This window comes from Tiliqua scincoides, chromosome 3 (genome assembly GCF_035046505.1).
Source record: "Tiliqua scincoides isolate rTilSci1 chromosome 3, rTilSci1.hap2, whole genome shotgun sequence".
Classification (NCBI taxonomy): Eukaryota; Metazoa; Chordata; class Lepidosauria; order Squamata; family Scincidae; genus Tiliqua; species Tiliqua scincoides.
In genome coordinates, this window is record NC_089823.1 from 113,630,751 (window position 1) to 113,651,805 (window position 21,055).

General features: G+C 47.7%; 1 protein-coding gene across 1 annotated transcript; it reads left to right on the forward strand.

Moving 5' to 3' along the window:
- The first annotated feature begins 19,425 nt into the window (after nucleotides 1–19,425).
- KCTD12 (potassium channel tetramerization domain containing 12) lies at nucleotides 19,426–20,607 on the forward strand. The gene has a single exon (XM_066621959.1). It carries the CDS (start codon nucleotides 19,549–19,551, stop codon nucleotides 20,527–20,529), a length of 981 nt encoding a protein of 326 aa, XP_066478056.1. The 5' UTR covers nucleotides 19,426–19,548; the 3' UTR covers nucleotides 20,530–20,607.
- The last annotated feature ends 448 nt before the right edge of the window (nucleotides 20,608–21,055 follow it).

A 21,055-nucleotide genomic window follows, 5' to 3' on the forward strand; every position in this document is an offset into this window, starting at 1 on the left:
AAAGCTTGAAAGACCAGAAGAATGAAGCTACCTTGGGAAAATCTTCCTCCCAGAATAAATAGAAAGCCCCAATATCTGGATGGGAGGGTCACCTTAAACCACATACTAGTGGAACATGGGTGGTCTGGTAGATATAGAAACCCACTCCCTCCTGTGAGGCAGGTGAGGCTGGGAGAGAGTGACAGGCCCAAGTTCACCCAGGATTTTACTGCAGACTCAAAACAACATCCAACGTATGGCATGTAGGTGTTTTGGAATGTAGTTAATGTAAGACATAGGACTAAGTTCAAACCATTAGTTACAAGAAGCTGTTTATAAGGAAATAGTGTCCACTCCCCTCCACACTGAAGGAAATAGGCAACTGTACTAGTGTACTGTATAATTGTCACCTGGGTTTCTATTATGCCCTCTGGTGGCAGAAATGAGAAATTACATTGCAGAAATTATAGTTGGAAGCTTCAGTAGGAGTTTCTTTTCTCTCCCCACTTGGCCACACATGTGACATCCCTTCAGAGGGACCATACAACTGGGTTAATAATATGGATAAAGGAACAAGAAGGGGAGAAACATGCTATGCCATGGAAGGCTTTTCATGGGCAGGGGTGTGCATGGCCTCTAGGGCTTTGCGCCTGGGAAATGACCACTTGCTCCATCTCTCCTTCTCCAGGGAGAAGTCTGCCCCCTGCCAAGAACTACCCCCCCCACCAGCTGGCTCCTTCCCCTCTCCAATTTGCTCGTCTTCAACCAGGCAGGTTCCTTTGCTAAGGGGATGGGTGGCAACCAGGAAGAAACCAGGCTTTTCCCTCCCCTTCGTCTGTGACTGGTGCCTCTCTGGGGGCAACTTTCCCAGCTGTGCTTCTTCGCACTCAGAGAGCCTCTGCACTAGGCTTCTGGGTGTTCACTGCCCTGTGTGGGTCCACACAAGTGCACACATCATTCCCCAGAATGATGGGCACAGGTGTTTTGGAGTGCACACCACCACCCATTTTCTTTCCGGGTCCTAAACTTTAAACACACTTTAAACACACACAGAACACACTTCTGTCTTGGAAAGAGTGATGGGCCTGCACTCAGAGTGATGTACTTTGAACACACACCCCCAGGGTAAAGTTGACCAATATGCACAAAGTTGCTGTGCACTGAAGTAATGATGGCCCTGCAGTCCACCCATCCTTGTGCCTACTCCCCAATCACTCAATCATTACCTTGTGCTGATGAGGAGAGGCCCTGCAAAGTAGGCAAGATCACGTGTCACATTGGGACAGTTGCTGTGAGAATTTTCCACCCATGAGCCACTATCCTGGCATTCACTGGCTCTTCATGTGTTCCTGCTCATTTCAGCAAAAGCACTTCCTGTAAGGTAACTGCTCTTGATCCACATGGGGGTTGTTGGATGAAACCGGTATGGATGTCTGAAGTAAGAACAGTGCCTTTCCCATCATGCTGGGGCTTGTTAATGAGGCATGCTGATGGTCTCCTTGCTTGGCTGGGGCCATTTCCTCCCACAACCATGGACTGCACTCCAATGGCCGCATCACTTGATCTGTCTCTACAGCCTGTCAAAGCTGTTCCACTTGTGCTGGCTTTCCCATCCCTTGGCAATGTGCTCCATCAATTCCTTTGCTGCCTGGGTGGCTTGGGGGGTGTTTGTCAACAGGGGCCTCTGGATTTCCTCCAGCAGAATTTGTATGAACTACTTGAATTTTATTAGAGACAGAACCTCCTTTCTTGTTATGACCCCTACCTTCATCACCCATATTTCACAGGTGAAGACCAAATGGTAGGAACTTGTGGATAGGGCTTGTGTGGTTTTCACCTGGTGCTGACAGGAATGGTCTGGAGTGAGTCCCAGTCTGGCACTGCCCACTGCTTGAAGAGCACATAATTATTTCTGTCCCTCAGTGGCAATGTCTGCCATGGCTCCCCCAAGCCATGGGAAATCAGGTGTTTCATGTTGTCAGCTGCAAGGATGCCATAGTCAGTGCTGGGATAGGGGCAAGTAGAGGGGGAACAAGTTCTTGCTGGATGTATTCCATCACTGTGGCATGCCATGTGGACTTTCTCTTCCTCTGAGTAGCCTACCCTGCATCTCTTCGCCTTTAGTTACTAACCATTTTCCCTCCCACTGCTTTCCAAGCACTAGCCTTTGCTTCTGCTCCTTCCTCTTGGCTGTAAACAAAAGCCCTGATGCAACTAACTGGGTACGACCCTTACCCTGCTTACATTGTTCCAAGTTCCTGGTCCCCACACCCACCTCTGCAGCAAGGTGAGTGGGCAAACCCTGTGAAGCACGAGGTGCATCTGACTTTGGGTCTGGGCAATTGTGCACAGGGGTATGTGTGATATAGTTTATATAGCCTGTGGGCAATAACCCTGTGAAATCAACCCATTTCCCTGTGGAACTGGTAACTGGTTGTGTGTCTCCTGGGTGCCTGAATGTCCTGCTCTTGCAAATCAAGGGGACTTCACAGTCTAATGAATGGTATCAAAGCCAAGTTCTTTGTTTACTGGTCAGTTGAGAAAGAAGGAGAAGGTCAACATCAACAATGGCACATTGGATACTGGTGACTGTATCTGGATAACACAGCAGCCTCTTGATGATACTGAGGCATCACATCGGCCTCTGGGATATTAGAAAGGCCCAAATTGGTAAAAATGGGGGAGGATGATAGGAGATTTTCAGGCATATATTCTTTGTGACTCACTTGCATACCTTTTTCATTAATAAAGGTGCTGGATGCTCTACCACAGCATTTATTCTGTCATGAGCTGTTTTTGGTTGCTGTATTTTTGAAAACCTCTGATTTACCTTTTCAAAAGCTTGGCAGAGACTTACATACATTCTCTCCGATTTAACCAGCAATTGCTCTCATCATTTCAAACTTATTTCTTCAATCATAAGGGCTATGAACTTGTTTTTAAAGTTCAGAAAGAGTAATCCTATTGAAAAACTAATGGCTAGCCTTCACATGAAACAGTGTCGGAACCAGGTTGTTGGAGGCTCAGAGGCAGAGCACTGTATTGGGCCCCCCATGGTATTCCCACCTATCTACTGATAGTGAATTTGGTGCTACCACTTGATGCTACCACAGTAATTAGGGTTCAGGCATTAACTTGACCAAGTAGGCCTTCTAATCATTGTGGGACCTTGGCCAGTGCCCAATCTGGCAAATCCCATGCCACTTCTGAATATAAAAATAATTTATGTTTTCTAAACAACAGAATTTTTGCCCAGTGCCCAGCATGTAGTATCTAACAAGAGACGGTCTACGTTTCCAGTACTACCCACAAGCCATCTCTTTGGTCTGAAAAGCCTTCTCCCTAAACTTAGATGTGTAAAGAACCAGTCAGAATTTGAAGGCACAAATGTTTGTACAAGCTCATATCATGCAGGCATGAATGCAATCATACCTCTTACAGCGCAAACATCTTTGCCGTATGGGAGTAATCAGCACTTCACAGAAGTGACAAATGTCAAGGAAAAAAATTTGATTTATTTTCTCTCCATTGCTGCATTCACGGTGGGTTCCCCCTCCCCACCTTTTAGTTGAAAAAGAGGATGCTTCTTGGCTCCATAAATAGGAAGTCATTTATGATTAGAGCTCTACAGACATTTTTCACTGTAAGTGCATGATAAATATTTTGCTTTCAAATCATTTCAAGTGCACTTACAGGTGTTTGGTATTGATTAGAATAATTTGAAGCAACTCAATCACACTCAACACATTCCTGCCTCTGAGAGGCAAACTTCCACTCTGGGGAAAAGGGAGCCAAATCAGGTCGGCTACAAGTTACACTTCACTTCTCTGCTGGGAATGAAAATTGCTCGGCCACCTGAACTCCTACATACTTCCAAAAGATGTATCTTCCGAAAAGATACCTTGGCTGTCTGAAACAGATCAGGAGAGAGATCTTGGGGTCCTTATGGGCAGCTCAATGAAAGTGTCGACCCAATGTGTGGCGGCAGTAAGGAGGGCAAATTCCATGCTTGGGATCATTAGGAAAGACATTGAGAATAAGATAGCTAATTGCAATGCCGTTGTACAAATCGATGGTAAGGCCACACCTGGAGTATTGTGTCCAGTTCTGGTCGCCACATCTCAAAAAGGATAGAGTGGAGATGGAAAAGATGCAAAACAGAGCAACCAAAATGATTACTGGGCTGGGGCACTGTCGTAAACAAGGGGGGTTTGGAGACTTAGGTTCTTAGTTTTTTGAACCTTAAAACCCTCAAGGCCCCTTGCTCGGTAGTACTGCCATCACCCTGTACGTGCCAGTGCCTCAGTCCAGGGACACTGAGACCATCTAGGCCTAATACTATCCCTTGCAGGCACTGAGCTCTTTCTCAATAAAGGCTCAGCCCTCAAGGTACTAGACCTCAACGAGTACTTGGTAGCTTGCTGAACGGCTAGGCAGGATTCTGAAACTTTGTTCCCAACAGACAATGAAACAACTTAGTAAAAGATATTTTAGTTTATTAAGTACATAAGGTTACACGCTCTACAATAAGGCAGCAAATGCTAGAGGCATAAACATCTAGGAAACATATCAGCAATAAAATAATAAAGCTAGCTGGCTATCTCTATTAACACTTATCTCTCACCTGAGTCAGTTACCCTTTGTAGATCTCTTAGCTCCAGGGCTACCTATGGGGCCAGTTGCTCATGATGGACAAAGGAGCTTACTCGCTGTCCAAGAGAGGACTAAAACATACCTCCTGGGCACTCATTATTATACCTCTTATGCCAATAGTACTGAGGTGACTTCATAATTATTAGACCCCTTGATGAACAGAACCTTCTTGAAGTTGGCCTGGTTGCTAACCCTTCATAGTTCTTACCCCTCCCAACTGAAGAGCCACAGCTGCACTCAATCACCCTTGCTAAGGAGACTCTGTCTGCTAAGGTGTCAAACACTCCAATTGGTCATAATTCCTGTTATCTGTCCTTCCTGGCCATCAAAGGAGAGACAACACATTCCTTCCTCTTTGTTTATTAACCCACATTGCTGCAGCTGGGAACTGCTAGCAACTTCTCAGCTACACTTTCTTAGTTTGGTTCAGGCTTCTCATGCCAACTTAGGCCTAACATGGACTTATTCATGACAGGCACCTTCCCTATGAGGCTACAATGTTTGGGCCTCTTCAGTTGAGAAAAGAGGCGCCTGAGGGGTAACATGATTGAGACATACAAAATCATGCAGGGGATGGACAGAGTGGATAGAGAGACGCTCTTTTCCCTCTTGCATAACACCAGAAACAGGGAACATCCACGAAAGTTGAGTGTTGGAAGTTAGGACAGAAGAAAATATTTCTTTACCCAGCGTGTAATTAGTTTGTTGAACTCTTTGCCACAAGAAGTAGATTTGGCACCTTACCTGGATGCCTTTAAGAGGGGATTGCACAAATTTCTGGAGGAGAAGTTCATTATGGGTTACAAGTCATAGTAGGTATGTGCAAGCTCTTGGTTTTAGAGGCAAGCTGCCTCTGATTGCCAGATGCAGGGGAGAGCACCAGGATGCAGGTTGTGTCTGTTGTCTTGTGTGCTCCTTGGGGCATTTGGTGGGCCACTGTGAGATACAGGAAGTTGGACTAGATGAGCCCTTGGCCTGATCCAGCGGGGCTCTTCTTATGGACTTACAGCCTCCCCTTGTGCATTGGTCTTCAGCTTTGCATGTGGAGGAAGTTGAAAGGTTCCGTTTGCTGACTGTAACAAACTAGTTTCCTTTTACAGCTGATCATGGTAAATTGCAGTTTGTTACAAACCACAAACACAAGTTTGCAGTCTGCTTTCCTTGCACGCAAAGGAAGAGGAAAGAGAACTGGGAGAACCCAAACTTTGCTATGATGTGGTCTTATCACAGCAAACTGACACAGGCCTGCCTTTCCTTCCTGTATACAAACCTATCAACTTTGCAAGCCACTTTCTGTGTCTGCTGAAGTCCAGGTTGGCTGCAGGTTTGAAGGAGCTTTCAGCAAAGTGCCATCTGTGGGCATCTTCTGCCTCGATGGGACTCCCTGAGTGTTCTTGCAGGGCTTACATTAACATCAGGGAAGTGGATGTGTTGTTATCTGTGCCATAGACAGCAGCAGTAAAGGCCTTTCTCCGTGCTCCCCCTCTCCCCTCTGTTTCCCATTCCCTCTATGAGTGCTGACAGGCTTGAAAGGCATGAAAGAGTTGATCTCCATCGCTGCCTTCTTTCTCCTGCCTATTCCATATGCCAATGGGAGAGAAGAGGCAATGATGGAGCAACGCTTTTGGCTGATCAAGTCATTCTGTCACAGTTGCTGTATGTGGATGCAGATGACCAGGAACCAGCAGTGGGCTGTCTTTTGGGCCCAGGACCCTTGGCAGCTGTCCAAGGACACCATCATCTGACACTGGCCCTTGCAGACATACCAAATTTCTGTCAAGCTGCTGTCATTTTTCGTTTATAAGGAGAATAAATTGGATTATTTTTGGCTTTTCAAATGTTGTATGTGTGAGTGATTTTAACACTGCATCTCTGTTTGGGGCTTTGTCTATATTACCCTGGCTGCATCAGAGTGCATGTGCTCCGTAATCATGAACTCCTTATTGCTTGGAAGTGTTTTCTTTCTGATGGAAGGAAGTTTCCTCATCATCAGTCATGGAAGGCTTGGTGAATGACTTCTGGACCACTATATAGTGCAGGGGTGTCCAAAGTTTTTGGCAGGAGGGCCACATCATCTCTCTGACACTGTGTTGGGGGCCGGGGAAAAATAATTAATTTACATTTAAAATTTGAATAAATTTACATAAGTTTACATAAATGAATATATTAAAGATGATCTTATATGAATGAATGAAGGTCTTGCAATAGCTCAAGGCCTATAAAAGGCCTTGCATAAAGCAAGGCTGGCCTTTCCTTTGCTGCTGCTATTGCATCACAGATGTGAAACAGCAAGCAGAGGAGGGAGCCCTCATCCCACAGCTCATGCGAGAACTGTGAGAGGTCAAACAGTTGCCCTCACACTGAGAGCAGTTGCGTTGGGCCAGTGCAGGCTCCAACAAATCTCCGGAGGGCCAGAGGCTCATTGGAGACTGGGGGCTCCCTGAGGGTCACATTGAGAGACTTCAAGGGCCACAAGTGGCCCCAGGGCCGGGGTTTGGGCACCCCTGATATAGTGGATTGCCCATCATGGAGACTCATGGCACCGCTGCTAAAGTAGTTTTTAAAGGGGCCACAGAATTCCTTGTGCATATTTTCTCAATTTCACTCAAGGAGGGAAGAAGACTTCCCTTGTACCTGTTCTTTTAATGGTTTTGGGCACTTCTAGGTGGCTCTTTGCAACAAGCCAGTCTCTGCTTTTCAGCTTGCAATCACATGTTAAATTGCAATGATCCTTCCACACGGCAGACACAGTAGACTGACCCTTCCCCCTTTATTCCTCCTGCATCTGGTCATGCACCTCTGAAAAAAAAAAGACAGAAGTTATGATGGTGCGCTTCCACTGTTCTCACTATTAGCAGACTGTTCCCCAATAATGAACAATGAATTAATGTGTCGGGGTAACTATGGAGAAAATTTGGATGGACCATCAATGGATGACAGATAGGTAACAACATCATGTGAGCCCTCCCCGTAAAGAGTGAGTGAGCAAAGTGTGACAATCCTAGACTGCACAGCCTTTCTGGATGTGCTCTTAGAAGAGGAAATGGTAGTTTGCCTTTGGTTCAGCATCCCTTTCAATCCACTAGGTGCTCCCCTTTCCTTGTAAATTCCCATCTCCTTTCAGAACAAAGAAGGATTTGGAATGGGGAGGATTTAAAAAAAAAAATCCGTTTGCATTCTTCATTTGTGATATTCTGGACACAGACAAGTCTTCTCTTTATGACTAGGCTTTGGGGAGCATAACAGAAACAGATCATATAACAACTACACTTAATACAGACACATGCACTTGCCATAGTGCTGCACTCTGATGGTTGCCTCTGAAACCTATTGTGAAGAGACCGAGAGCAAGTTCCATTGTAGTTAATGAGGCTTACTCCCAGGAAGGTGTGTATAGGATTGCAGTCCTAGATCCTGGTTGCTAACGTGAATGCTTTTCACAGAGGGCATTCTTGTTGGATTATTTGGGTATGACTGTATGTGGTGTGTCTGTGCAGTGGGAGGTGTGTGTGGGCAGGGCCATATTGAGCTGGATATAGGCCCAGGCCAGATGTACGTGTGGTGTATGATATACTTACAAGTAATAGAACAGAATAAAAGATATAGAACTGCAACAGCTAAGGAGCTGCTTGTTTGATGCAAAATCATGACCATATACAAGAAATTAAATTCATTCTTTGTTTAATAACTGTGTGTGTGTGGGGGGGGGGGCTGGTCTCCCTAACCCATCAGTTCCATTAGTAGAAATAGCACACAATACTTGGCTGTTTGCTTTCAGGTGTTGTGATTCATTTCGAAATGGCAGGCTGGAAGTTCACAGCAGTTGTTTGCATGAAGCCCCAAGCTGTCCATTGATACCGTAAATAGGTTCTCTCCTCAGGGGGGCTGGGGAGGCATCTATTTCTGATGCAAGTATTTAATTCCAGAGGCAGCATCTTGGAGTACTGACTCGTCCTCTGCTTAATAGTCTCCTACGTCAATCGAGATGACAGCAAAAGATGCCGCGGAGATTATTACGACTGTCTTATGTAAGTGAATGACTGAATAGGCAACTTATTCCTACATATAATAATCACCGCTTTCTTCTTTGAAACTGAACCCTTGTATATCTCTATCAATACTTGTGTGAATTTTCTTTTTTAAAGCATTTATAAAACTTTCATTCAACAGGTTATAAGAATAAATTATATAGATTTCAAAAAGTAGAAAAAATACTCTAGAAACTCATCCTGTTATTCTGATACAGTGCTTTTTAATCAAAGGTAGCATTACTTCACAGTATGACTGATGGGACTGGTATAGCCAGGGACAGTGCCGCATGGAGTGGTGATGTTGTGACATCACATGACGCCATGACGTCACTTCCAAGTTGGGAGGAGGGTTATGGTGGCTTTGTGATTTGACTGCTGCCCCCCCATTCCTTCTCCAGAAGCTTTCTGGCTACTTTCAGCTTTTGCAAAGCAGCTGCAAACCTTTTGAGTACAGCGCTGTGCTGCACACCCTCTTCCAGCACCCCCAGTTGGTCGAACCACTCCAAGAACATAAAGAAACCACTCGGCTGAGCTTGGAGAGGCTTGGCCAGAATGGGGAGGCAGAACAGGGTGTGCAAAGAAGCAGCTACTCTGAGCTGGGCCAAGTGACTTCCGTAAACACTAAGAGGCAGCTGCCACCATCTTGGTTGGCCTCACATAGTGTCACATGAGGCTATAGTGCCCTCCTATGTGGCACTATGGAGTCATACCCAGGGCAGCCTGCCCTCCTGCCTCCCACTAGTTACACCACGGGGCTTGCCTGATACACATCCATTGTAAGTGGTTGTGGCTGGGACAGTGGTACATCACAGGGAAAGTCGGGGCTGTTTTTATTGATAAAATATACTGTTATACTTCCATGTTTTGTTTTTTGTAACGAAACTATCAGTAAAGTTGATAATAAGATCTCTTCTATCTCATCTCCAATAAAAATACTGTATATTCAAATTAGTAACCCACTGCAGCCTCATAGGTATCTAGTACTATCTAAGCCAAACTTTATAAAAATTCTCTTTCATTATCAACAGCAATAGAAGCTGGGGAAGAGCTGGGAATTCATTTCCCAAATGTGCAAAACTGCTGAGGATGTGTTCTGAGAGCGCATAGTAAAGCAACTGGGGTGATGCTAAGCAGGTATGGGTCTGGTGGAGCTTGGATGAGAAATTGTGCAGACACCCTATGCATGATGTCTTAAGCTCCCCAGAAGCAAAGGAAAATGGAATGTGCCAAGGTTTTTGTTTCCTGGAGAAGATGGTTTCTCATTGGTATTACCGGTACTCACTGGTACTGGTGGTAAGAGAGATCACTTTCAAAAAGATGAGACATTCTGCACCAATTGACAAAGATGATTTCTTAGAACTACCATAAGATTGGCTCGAGCATTTGGAAACTTCTCGTGGGACAGCTAATATGCAAGCAGGACTCTTTAAAAACCACATTACACTGAACTTATGTCAGTTGCTTTGGCTGCCCATGCGGTTGTAGTCAAAATGTGGTTGCGGGAGCTGATTATAACCTCCACAGCCTGACCCAGCTTCAATCCAGAATATTAAAGGACGAATTCTGGGTGTGTGAGATTGCCCATGTTCTGAAGTCAACAGTGTTGGAAAGTAGGTAAGCACTGCCTTCAGACCATTAGTTTGGTGTGTTGTCCAGAGCGCAGATGAGTCAGAGGCTACCTGTCTCAGACCTTCACTTTGTCCTCTTTGACCTGTGGGGGTGTGTCCCTACCTGACCTCAGCAGAGCCACGCACACCAGATCTTATTTCCCCTTCCCAGCCTGGACTGCCTCCCAGAAGCTCTTCAGACCTTGCAATGCTCATAGTAGTGGTTCAAATGCTAAATGTGTTTCAAGTTCAATGAAAACTGCTTACAAGAAGCCACGGCACAACCAACAACATTTATTGTTTTAATGTGCATTTGCACAGCCTACAAAACTGGATACAGAGCGCTGGGACCAATCAAACCCTCTGCTCTGAAGCCACTCTGAGCCAAGAAAATCTAAATATGATGCAGAGTGGAAGGTGTGTGTGTATTTACCTTTTTCCTGTTTCAGAAACAGGACTAAGGGCCTAATCCTATCCAGTTTTCCAGTGCTGGTGCAGCAGTGCCAATGGGGCATACACTGCTTCCTGTGTGGGGAGTCAGTCACGGAGGCCTCCTCAAGATAAGGGAATGCTTGTTCCATTATCTCAGGGCTGCATTGAGGTTGCACCAGAGCTGGAAAGTTGGATAGGATTGGGCCCTCAGAGGTGCCTGGTCTGCACCTCTCCGAGGTGGTGGCAGGTTTGAGGAACAGAGGGAGACACCTTGATCACCAGGCACTATTGCAGTGTCAGGGGCGGTTGGGCAGGACTCTCCATCAGCGTGCCCAGAGCCTGGTGGAAAACCAGAAGTACAGTTTCCACCCCTGTTGGGAACCTAAGAGAGGCTTCCACCGGGTCTTAGTGGCTAGCACCTGGGGCTTTTGCCAATTGTCAAAAAAAAACTGGTAGGTCCACTGCTGCAAGGAGACAGACCAGTGACATAATCTACCCTAGGCTTCTTAAGGGTGCTAGGCTGTGATCCAGCTTGGCTTCCTCAGAGATGGCATCTGCATGGGGTCAAGCTCTCATCCACCTTCTAGGAATCAGAAAGGTGTGACAGACAATTCAGGCTCACCTTGGAATAAACACCAGACAGTAAAGCATGGTGAATTGGCTACCAAGTGGTAACTTGCCTTAATTGCTGGAGAATCATTTGGAGTTGCTGGAAGTCATCTCCTATGCATGTCCTATGTGTTGGAGGAAATTAAAAATAGTTTCCTCTTTGGGAGGGAAGCAGAGTAGCTTAAGCAGCAGACCCCCCCCCCCTTGGGTATCACCCCAGGGAACCTCCCTCAGCCAGCTGACTGCTAATCAGTGAAAAAAAGACAAAGAGGCAATGGCTTGTTGAAGTTGCAAAAAGAAGTTATTTACTTTCAGTTCCATTGAGTGTATATTTACAGCATCTGATTAGGATCAGAGGTTCAGCTAACACTTAGAGATCTGGTCTGGTCTGGTCTAGAGGGTAGAGGTCTGGTCTGATCTGGCAGGAGGTCTGGTCTGGAGGGTAGAGCCTCCGTCTGCCTGAAGATAACATCCACAAGGTTGCCAGTTCGAGGCCACCGGCACCGTGCGACCTTGAAGCAGCTGACAAGCTGAAGCCAAGCTATTCCATCTGCTCTGAGCGTGGGAGGATGGAGGCCAGAATGTGAAGCCAGATCGGAATGAAACACCTGAATGTAGTGGTTCTTGAAAGAAAGAACCTTCTTTCAAATTGTAAAAATCCCTATTTAATAAGGGATTTAAATAAAGCCTGCCTATGCAAACCGCCTTGAATAAAGTCTTGAATAAAGACCAAGAAAGGCGGTATATAAATACCTGTTATTATTATTATTATTATTAGAGATAGCAAGGCCCTAGAGCTGCCTCGCCCTGCTTGCCTTGTGCTCAAGATGCCCTGGGCATCAGAGCCCTGTTGTGCGCCATCTTAACATGATGGTGGACAGAGGACAAGAGGAAGTGCTCAGAAGAGAAGGGAAGGATAAAGGGTTAGGGCCACACCCCACAAGGAACACAGAGAGAACAGGTAGAAAGGTCAGAGTCACTGGGCCATAGTTTGACCCCTTCTGGACAGCATTCTGCCCCCTCTGGACAGCAGACGGAGTTGCACCAACTCTAACACTGCACATCTACTCAGAAGTAGATCCTATTGTGTTTAATGGGACTTACTCCCAGGAAAATGTGTAGGATTGCAGCCTCAGCCACAAAAAGAACACATGTTCTTTCTTGATATCTGTTAGTTTGTAGAGAATATGGAAACCATATGGAAATATTGGTGACTCACAAGAAGAGGATACATGTAGAAGATACATGTCAAGTTCATTTGCAGTATTTATCACTTTTGTTGATTATCATTTAATCTTGAGGATCATGCTGTAGGTTATGCATCCTTTTAAGTGTCCTGGGCAGCAGGTGGTTCAATCCAAGTAAATGTGAACATCTGTCACATTGTTTTGTCATCTGTTTTGCTCTGTAGTCAGCAGACCACAGGAAAGAGAGAACACAGGACAACATACAGGAAAGAGATTTGTGAATTCTCCACAGTGGTGTTACATGTCAATTGGGTAGCTGAATGGAAAGTGTTGATATAAATTGTTCCAGAATTTCTTTGCTACTGATCCAAATTACAAAAATGTCATCAGTGCAATGCCACTGCACAAGCAGTCTGTATTTGTTTTCTTTACCCATTTCTGCCCAACGCTGTATATATTCAACAGGGGCCAAATGTGTACACCTGTGGGCCAGGCAAAAATGGGCTCAGAATGAGTTGTTCAATTTCCCCGTATCAACTGACACAAGATGGAACCATGTGTATGCTCATAGTTGTGCCCTATAGTTGTAGGCAGGGTTAAAAGTGTTGTAAATAATTACTATGGCTAAGGTGGTGATAGCTTCTGTAGATGGTTCATTCAAAAATCTACTGTTTAAGAACTCATTTACAGCTTGGATTCCATCATGATGTGGTATATTTGGGTAAAGTGAAGTGACATTAACTGTTACAAGTATAGCATTATTATCATATTGGTAATGCACTTGAATGCATTCATTTCTGTCATTAGAAAAAAAAAAAACGTGCCTTTGATGAAAGATGGAAGATTTTTGATCAGATTTTGTAAACCTGAATCCCTGTAGAGCAGCCATTTTCAACCACTATGCTGTGGCACACTGGTGTGCCACAAATTGCCTGCAGGTGTGCCGCAGGAGTTTGGGAGAGGGTCATTTATTAGTAGAGCTATTGGGGAATGTGAGCCCCCCACCAACAGCATGGTGTGCCTTGTCAATTGTCAAAAAACTGATGGTGTGCCTTGGCAGTTTTAGTACCTTGTCAGTGTGCCGTGAGACGAAAAAGATTGAAAATCACTGCTGTAGAGACTCTTTTGTAACTGTTTTGTTGCCAGAGACATGCAGGGCAACTTGGGTTCCATAGGTTACAGACTGGGAGTAATATATCTTATGAGAGTTGGATTTGAGTTTGATAAGATCAGCTATTTCATAACTGAGTAATTTTTGGTTTGGTTGTAAATCCTTGTTTATACAGGTGGAGTCTGTTTATCCACAAATTTTACATTTGCAGATCTGGCTCAATGCGAGTCCCCTGGACCAGCACTGAGCCTGACTGGGCTCCACCTGAACCCTCTCCCCAGCCCTCCAAATGCCTTTTAAGGGCATAAAAACATCACTTCTGATTTTTGCCCAAAACTGGAAGTAGTTTTTGTTTTTTTTGCACTATGGAGCCATTCTGAAGCCTGCAGAGGCCACAGTGGACAAGCATGGCCTCTGCAGGTTTCAGAAAGCCCTCCGGAGTGTACTCGGAGTCTCCTTTGGAGGGCTTAAGGGGCTGAAAATAGTAAATTTCCTTATCTGCAATTTTCAGTATCTCAGGGGGTCCAAGAACAGATCCCCCATGGACACTGAGGCCCCACCTATATTTAGAAATGCAGTCATTGACATCAGGTTTGATATCTTTTCAAAGGAAATATCTGATATAATAGATCTGATAAAGTCTGTAGGGAGAGGACATCAGCTTGATGATCACTAGTGAGCAAATGGAAACATAATATTGGACTAGACGGAACATGTTCTAATAGGTGCAGCCATCCTATGAGAATAGAAACTTACCTACAAAGAGCACAATCCTAACCCCTAATGTCAGTGACATGTGCTGCATCCTGCAGTTCGGTGTCACTCTTGGAGGGCTCCTCAAAGTAAGGGAATGTTTGTTCCCTTCCCTCAGAGCTGCACTGCCCTTATGTCAGTGCTGGAAAGCACTGACATAAGGGGTTAGGATTGCGCCCAAAGTCTGCCACCTGGAGCCTTTAGTGAACAGTATCTGAATGAATTTCAACAGCAGATTCAGGGGAAAAAATGAAATCAAATTCCTAGCAGAATATTTGTCTGCAATAATAAGAGAGGGTTTGGAAGAGAAAGAGCTAGGCTACAGTAAGTGGTTAAAAAGATCAACGTTGCAGAATTAGGTAAACAAATATTTAAAAACCACACATGAAATGATAAATTGAGCTATTCTTATCCTCATAGGGACAAGGTAGCCTTAAAATTCCTTCAGATGTTGACAAAAAAGAAAAGAATGACAAAGTAACTGAGCAAAACTGAACAAAATTTCTCAAAGCTTTTGTTTTTCATATCCCCAAATGACACTTCAAAATACCTAAATGTCAGGAATGCTGGGAGGGTTGTGTATATATTCCTTGTCACTGAGAGCAGAAGCACATAGAAGAGATCTGGAACAAGTTCATTTCAACAAAGCATGGAATGATGGGAAGGATTGAAAATCAGCTGTCACTATCACATTCCACATTTCCAGGAGTTTTATATATTCCTCCAAGGAAACTGAGCACATATGTGGCACGCACAATAGAGCATGGTAGCAAGCATTTGGCTCATGCACCATCCTCTACCATGTGGGGAATCTCATCATCTTAACTACTCATCTAAGGGCGCAATCCTGAGACACCCTTGGGCTGGCGCAAGTCCCTTGCGTTTCCTCATGAGTCAGCTAGACCGGTGCGCAGAGGTTCACCAGCCTGCAGAGGCATCAAGCCTTGGATCAGCTGACACAAGACTCTGGAGTGGGCAGGGAGGAGGCGAGCAGGAGGCAGGAGTTCCGGGGCAGTGGGAGGGCAGGCGGTGGGCAGCCCTGGAGGTGGGCAGGTGACGGGGCTGGGACCTGGCAGTTATGCTTCAAGCCACTCCACTCTCCTCCGACTTGTGCCACCTCAGAAGGTGGCGCAAGTCTGAGGAGACCCATAGGGGCTGCAGTGGCTTACCTGGAAGTAAGGGGAAGAGTTTCCCCTTACTTCTGGCTAAGCCACTTTGGGCACCTATCCTGCGCTGGATACAGCGCAAGCCTCTTGGCTTTCCTGTTCCAGCGCAAGATAGGATTGCGCCCTTTGTGACTCAAGTAAGTGTATGTGAGCCCGTACAGCACAACCCTAAGCAAGTCTACTCAAAAGTAAGTCCCAATGTGTTTGAGTCCAGGGATCTGCTCCCAGGAAAGTGTGTACAGGATTGTATCTCAGAACCTGAGAACCAAGATATAACATTAAACTGATGAGTTTTCATAAGTGAAAAGACCTGCAAAAATACTGAACAAAACCACTATCAGTATTTGTAAAAACTGTAAGCTCTTACACTGGAAGTGAGGCTGCACCATCACTTCCTGTACAAACCAGCAGAACTGATCACTGAAAAATTGCAGGCCGAAGCACATTTTAAAGAACAACCATAATGATCAGGAAGCAGGAGACTACAGTATTTGAGGACTTAAAATATAGAAAAAAAGATGACTAAGTGTGGGGGTGGAGGGCAATAACACAATTGATTCTGATCAAATTATGCATGGTGTGGAGCACGTGGACGGATAGGAATTTTTTCTTTTGTTCCCCTGATGCCAGATTGCAGGGTCATCAAATGAAAGTGGCCTGCAGAAGATACAGGACAAACAAAAGGAAGAACTTCTTCACATGGTGCATAATTAATGTATGCATAGGAGTAACTGCCACATGATGCAACAGCCACGGATGACTTTAAATAAAGTATCATTTACTTTTTGGTTAAAGTTGGTAACCAGGTGTTACCAACCTTTCAACTTTAGGGTTCCCGAACCTTTATCAATTGTTAAAGGAGACCACTGTGTTTCAAAAAAGCCCTCCCTGTCCTGAGTACAGCTTACCGTTCTGCCATGGCGCAGTGTGTTTTTCAAACAGAACAGGTCACAGGAATGCTGGGCAACAGACACAACTGCCTAGACCATTCCTGTGACCTGTTTGAAAAACCACATGGAACCATGGTGGAATGGTAAGCTCTACTCATGAGGGGGAGAGGGCTTTCTCCGAACCCTGGATCTGGCCCATGGGCTAGGGTTTGAAGACCCCTGGTGTAGAAGAATTTCAGCAGGTGCAGCTTGTCATCTCACAGATGACAGTGCATCTGCTGACATTAGAGCAGATAGAGCTCTTTTCCCCTTTCACATAACACCAGAACCAGGGCACATCCACTAAAGTTGAGTGTTGGGAGAGTTAGGACAGACATAATATTTCTTTACCCAGCATGTAATTGGTCTGTGGAACTCCTTGCCACAGGAAGTAGTGATGGCATCTTGCCTAGATGCCTTTATGAGGGGATGGACAAATTCCTGGAGGAAAAGTTCATCACGGGTTACAAGTCATGGTAGGTATGTGCAAGGTAGAGATAGGCTGCCTCTGATTGCTAGAAGCAGGGGAGGGCACCAGGATGCAGGTTGTGTCTGTTGTCTAGTGTGTTCCCTGAAGCATTTGGTGGGCCACTGTGAGATACAGGAAGCTGGACTAGATGGGCCTTTGGCCTGATCCAGTGGGGCTCTTCTTATGTTCACAACGGTTAAAGGTCCAGGAGCCTTCAAGTTGAAAGGCTGGCCATCTTGCATTAGATAAATTCATGGAGGTCATGTCTATCATTGGCTACCACTAGTCATGATGACTCTATACAACCTCCAGGTTCACAGCTGGTGTGTCTCTGAACACCAGCTGCCACGGAGAGGCTGTAGAGGAACTGTACAGTGGTCTTGGATGGCCATTGTGGGGAAAGGATGCTGGATGAGATAGATCAATAGCATTGATCTGACAATTTCTTTATATACTATAAGAACTGGTAGAACTTACTTTTGAGTAAACAGACTGGCAGCCCAATCCTATGCAAGTCTACTCAGAAGTAAGTCCCAAGAACAAATGTTCCCATACCTTGAGGAGGCCTCACTGCAAGATGGAGCACACGCCCCATTGGCACTCCTGCACCAGCACTGAAAAATTGGATAGCACTTGGTCCTTAGAATCTTACAGAATTTTTTCTGTTAAAAAGGTAATGAAAATGAACATCTAACATATCCATGAAGCCTCTGAAGGCTCAACCCGTTCACAAGTGTACGCATTTTGATTTACTACTATATCACTGGCAGTACTGCAATATTATGACTGCCGTGTCCAAGTTATACATGCCAAAATAAATGCAGGGAGGTAGATTAAAAAATAATCATAGTTTTAAGCCATATATTTTGTCAGACAAGCCAATAGTGAAGAAAAATATTTGTTTTAGACTTTAATAGGGAAAGTGACTTTCTGCCTTTGAGCCCAACAATTAAAATGGAGGGAGGTCAGAGGGTACAAATTGCAAGGAAACAGAGCCATTTTTTTTAAAAGTATTTTTTCCAGAAAAATATAAGACAGGGAAATTATTTAATAAAAGTGCCAATCTTTTATTCCCCCTGAGAAAAAATGAAAAGAAAAGCAGAAAATAAAAGGATGGAGGATGAATTTTTGCAAGACCAGTGGAAAAAACAGGACATTTGCCAAGAGGTAAGAAAAGCACACAAGGCATATCCTTTCCTTTCTCACACTGGAGAGAGAGACTGCTGCTTGTGCAAACGCACAGACTTTGCAATGATATGTCAACGGAGGAGAACTGTTTGGATGAGATGCTGCAGCAGTTGGGTGCCTTGCAGTTTCTCTGCACCAGCTGCTTTGTCCTGGGCTTGTACTTACACTCTCTACCTGCGACAATTTGTTCCACTGACTTCAAAAGGCAGTCTCCAAGGAAGTAGCTGGAGAATTGAAGCCTCCGGAGCCCTTGCTGCTGCTTTTGACACACCAGTGTCTCCAGCTGCTGCCACAGTTCTTGAAATTTTCACCCCACTTATGGTCCGGCTGAATCCGATCAATCTAACCCACTGCTATTCATCTGCACTATCTCTAGTTCATTTGCAGGGGTGGATAAAAATCCAACACACACACCCCTCCCATTCTCCAGTCTTGATTATTTCAACAGAGTTACTCTACTATCAATTTCTCAAAACCTTGAAAATACATGCAGCCGGCTTGCACAATTTACCGTACAAGAGATGCTCTGCTTCACTTCCATTTGTTTCAATGGGGCTATTCGAGCATAAGCAGAAACCACAGCAGAAAAAGACATCTCTTGCTGGGCTCTGCCTCCTGCAGGAACGTGCAGCCCAATCCTGTGTCTTCGGAGAGGCAATTCCCCCTATATTACAGGGGGCTGGCTCCCTCTTTAGTGCGACCAGGACTGTAACCTGAGTAACCTGAGAATTACTCCGTCCATTCTTCAGTGAGAGTCCAGGAACTGCTCCCGAGGCCAAGTCTCTGCTCTGCGGGTCAAGAAGGGAGCGAGCCTGGCATCTCTAGACAGGCTACATGCAGGGAAAGCAATTGCATCGCCTCTAAGAGCCCAATCCTGTGCATGCCTACTCAGAAGTCAGTCCCATTAGAGGCAGTGGGGCTTCCTCCCAGGAAAGTGTGGACAGCACTGCAGCCTCAGAGCCCCATCCTCCCCACCCTGTGCCTGTCTCCTCAGAAGTCAGTCCCATTGGGGTCAGTGGGGCTTCCTCCCAAGGAAGCGTGGCTGAGACTGCAGCCCCAACCTGGAGGTGGGCGCAGGGTCGGCTAGGCGGGTGTTTGGGCTTTCTGTGCAAGCGCGGGGGAAGGGAGCACGGAAAGGGGTGGGCGCTCTGCGGTCGGGCTCTTCCTTCCCCAGTCGCGAGGGAGAAGGGGAGGCAGAGCCTCGTCAATGTCAGCCCACCCCCGGCCCCCACCCGTGCCTGCTCCGGCTCCGGCGCCGTCTGCCTCCCTCCGCAGCCACCCGCCGCCCGCCCCTCCTGCGAGGCTGCAGCGGCTCTACATAAACAGAGCGCGGCTCGCGCCAGCGCCTCGCAGCCGGGAGAGCAGGGACGGGCGGTGCTCGCCCGCAGCCGAGGAGAGCGCCGAGGGGACGGGCGCAGAGGGACGGCGAGCGGCATGGCCCTGGCGGACAGCGCCCGGGGGCTGCCCAACGGCGGCGGCGGCGCCTCGCGGGGCGGGACGCGGCCGCAGCCGGCGCAGGAGCCGGAGCCGTCGGGGCCCGGCGAGGGCTTCCCGGAGATCGTGGAGCTGAACGTGGGCGGGCAGGTGTACGTGACGCGGCGCGGGACGGTGCTGTCGGTGCGCGGCTCGCTGCTGTGGCGCATGTTCTCGCAGCAGGAGGCGGCGGCGCTGCCGCGGGACTCCAAGGGCCGCTTCTTCCTGGACCGCGACGGCTTCCTCTTCCGCTACATCCTGGACTACCTGCGCGACCAGGAGCTGGTGCTGCCCGAGCGCTTCCCGGAGCGCAGCCGCCTGCAGAGGGAGGCCGAGTACTTCCAGCTGCCGGACCTGGCGCGCCGCCTGGCGGCCGCCGCCACCACCGCGCGCTTCGCCGGCCTGCTGCGCGACGCCTCCGTGTGCGCCGACGAGCCGCCCGCGCTGGGCTACCTGGAGGCGGAGCTCGAGGCGGCGGCCGCCTCGCCCACGTCCAGCCGCAGCCCGTCGGGCGGGCCGCTGCTGGCGCCGTCGCTGTCGCTGGACGCGGGCGGGGTCGGGGGCGCGGGCGGGCGCCGCTCGGGCTACATCACCATCGGCTACCGGGGCTCCTACACCATCGGGCGGGACGCGCAGGCCGACGCCAAGTTCCGCCGCGTGGCCCGCATCACGGTGTGCGGCAAGACGGCGCTGGCCAAGGAGGTCTTCGGCGAGACGCTCAACGAGAGCCGCGACCCCGACCGGCCCCCCGAGCGCTACACGGCCCGCTACTACCTCAAGTTCAACTTCCTCGAGCAGGCCTTCGACCGCCTCAGCGAGGCCGGCTTCCGCATGGCCGCCTGCTCCTCCACCGGCACCTGCGCCTTCGCCCCCGAGCAGGGCGGCCCCGCCGACGACAAGATCTGGACCAGCTACACCGAGTACGTCTTCTGCAGGGAGTGAGGCCCGCGCCGCTTCCTGGGAGGACGCCCCCGGGGGCCGGGGCAGGCAGGCGGGCGCAGGGCTGGGCTCTCCCAGAGGCTGCCCAGGGCCTGTGTGCCTTTCACGCAGGGGCACGTGGGGTGCGAGGGGGCAGGGGAGGCAGAGCCTCCCTACTGGAGTCCTTCGAAAAACGCCGCCGCCGTGTGAGGCGCGCTCTGCGCATGGGTTAGGGGTGCTCAGGCGCCTCACCCGGCGGCGGCTCTTTTCGAAGGACTCCAGTAGGGAGGCTCTGCCTCCCCTGCCCCCTCGCACCCCACAAGTCCCTGCTTGCACAGCTGCTTGAGAGGCAGAAATCCCCTCCAGGCAGCAGCCGCACCTGTAGAACTTCTGCCTGGCATGGAGCCAACAAAGGCACAGGCGGGGCCTTTGCTCAGGGCTCCGAAAAGCTGTGGAGAAGGGAAAACTCTGTCTCGTGTGGATTCTCTCACTGGGGTGGGGGAAACCTGCGCCTGATGGAGTTTCCCCTTCTGGAGGCTAAACTTTCTGC

What these genes read in the sequence shown, in the direction of transcription:
- KCTD12 (XM_066621959.1), top strand. Translation starts at nt 19,549, where the DNA reads ATGGCCCTGGCGGACAGCGCCCGGGGGCTGCCCAACGGCGGCGGCGGC.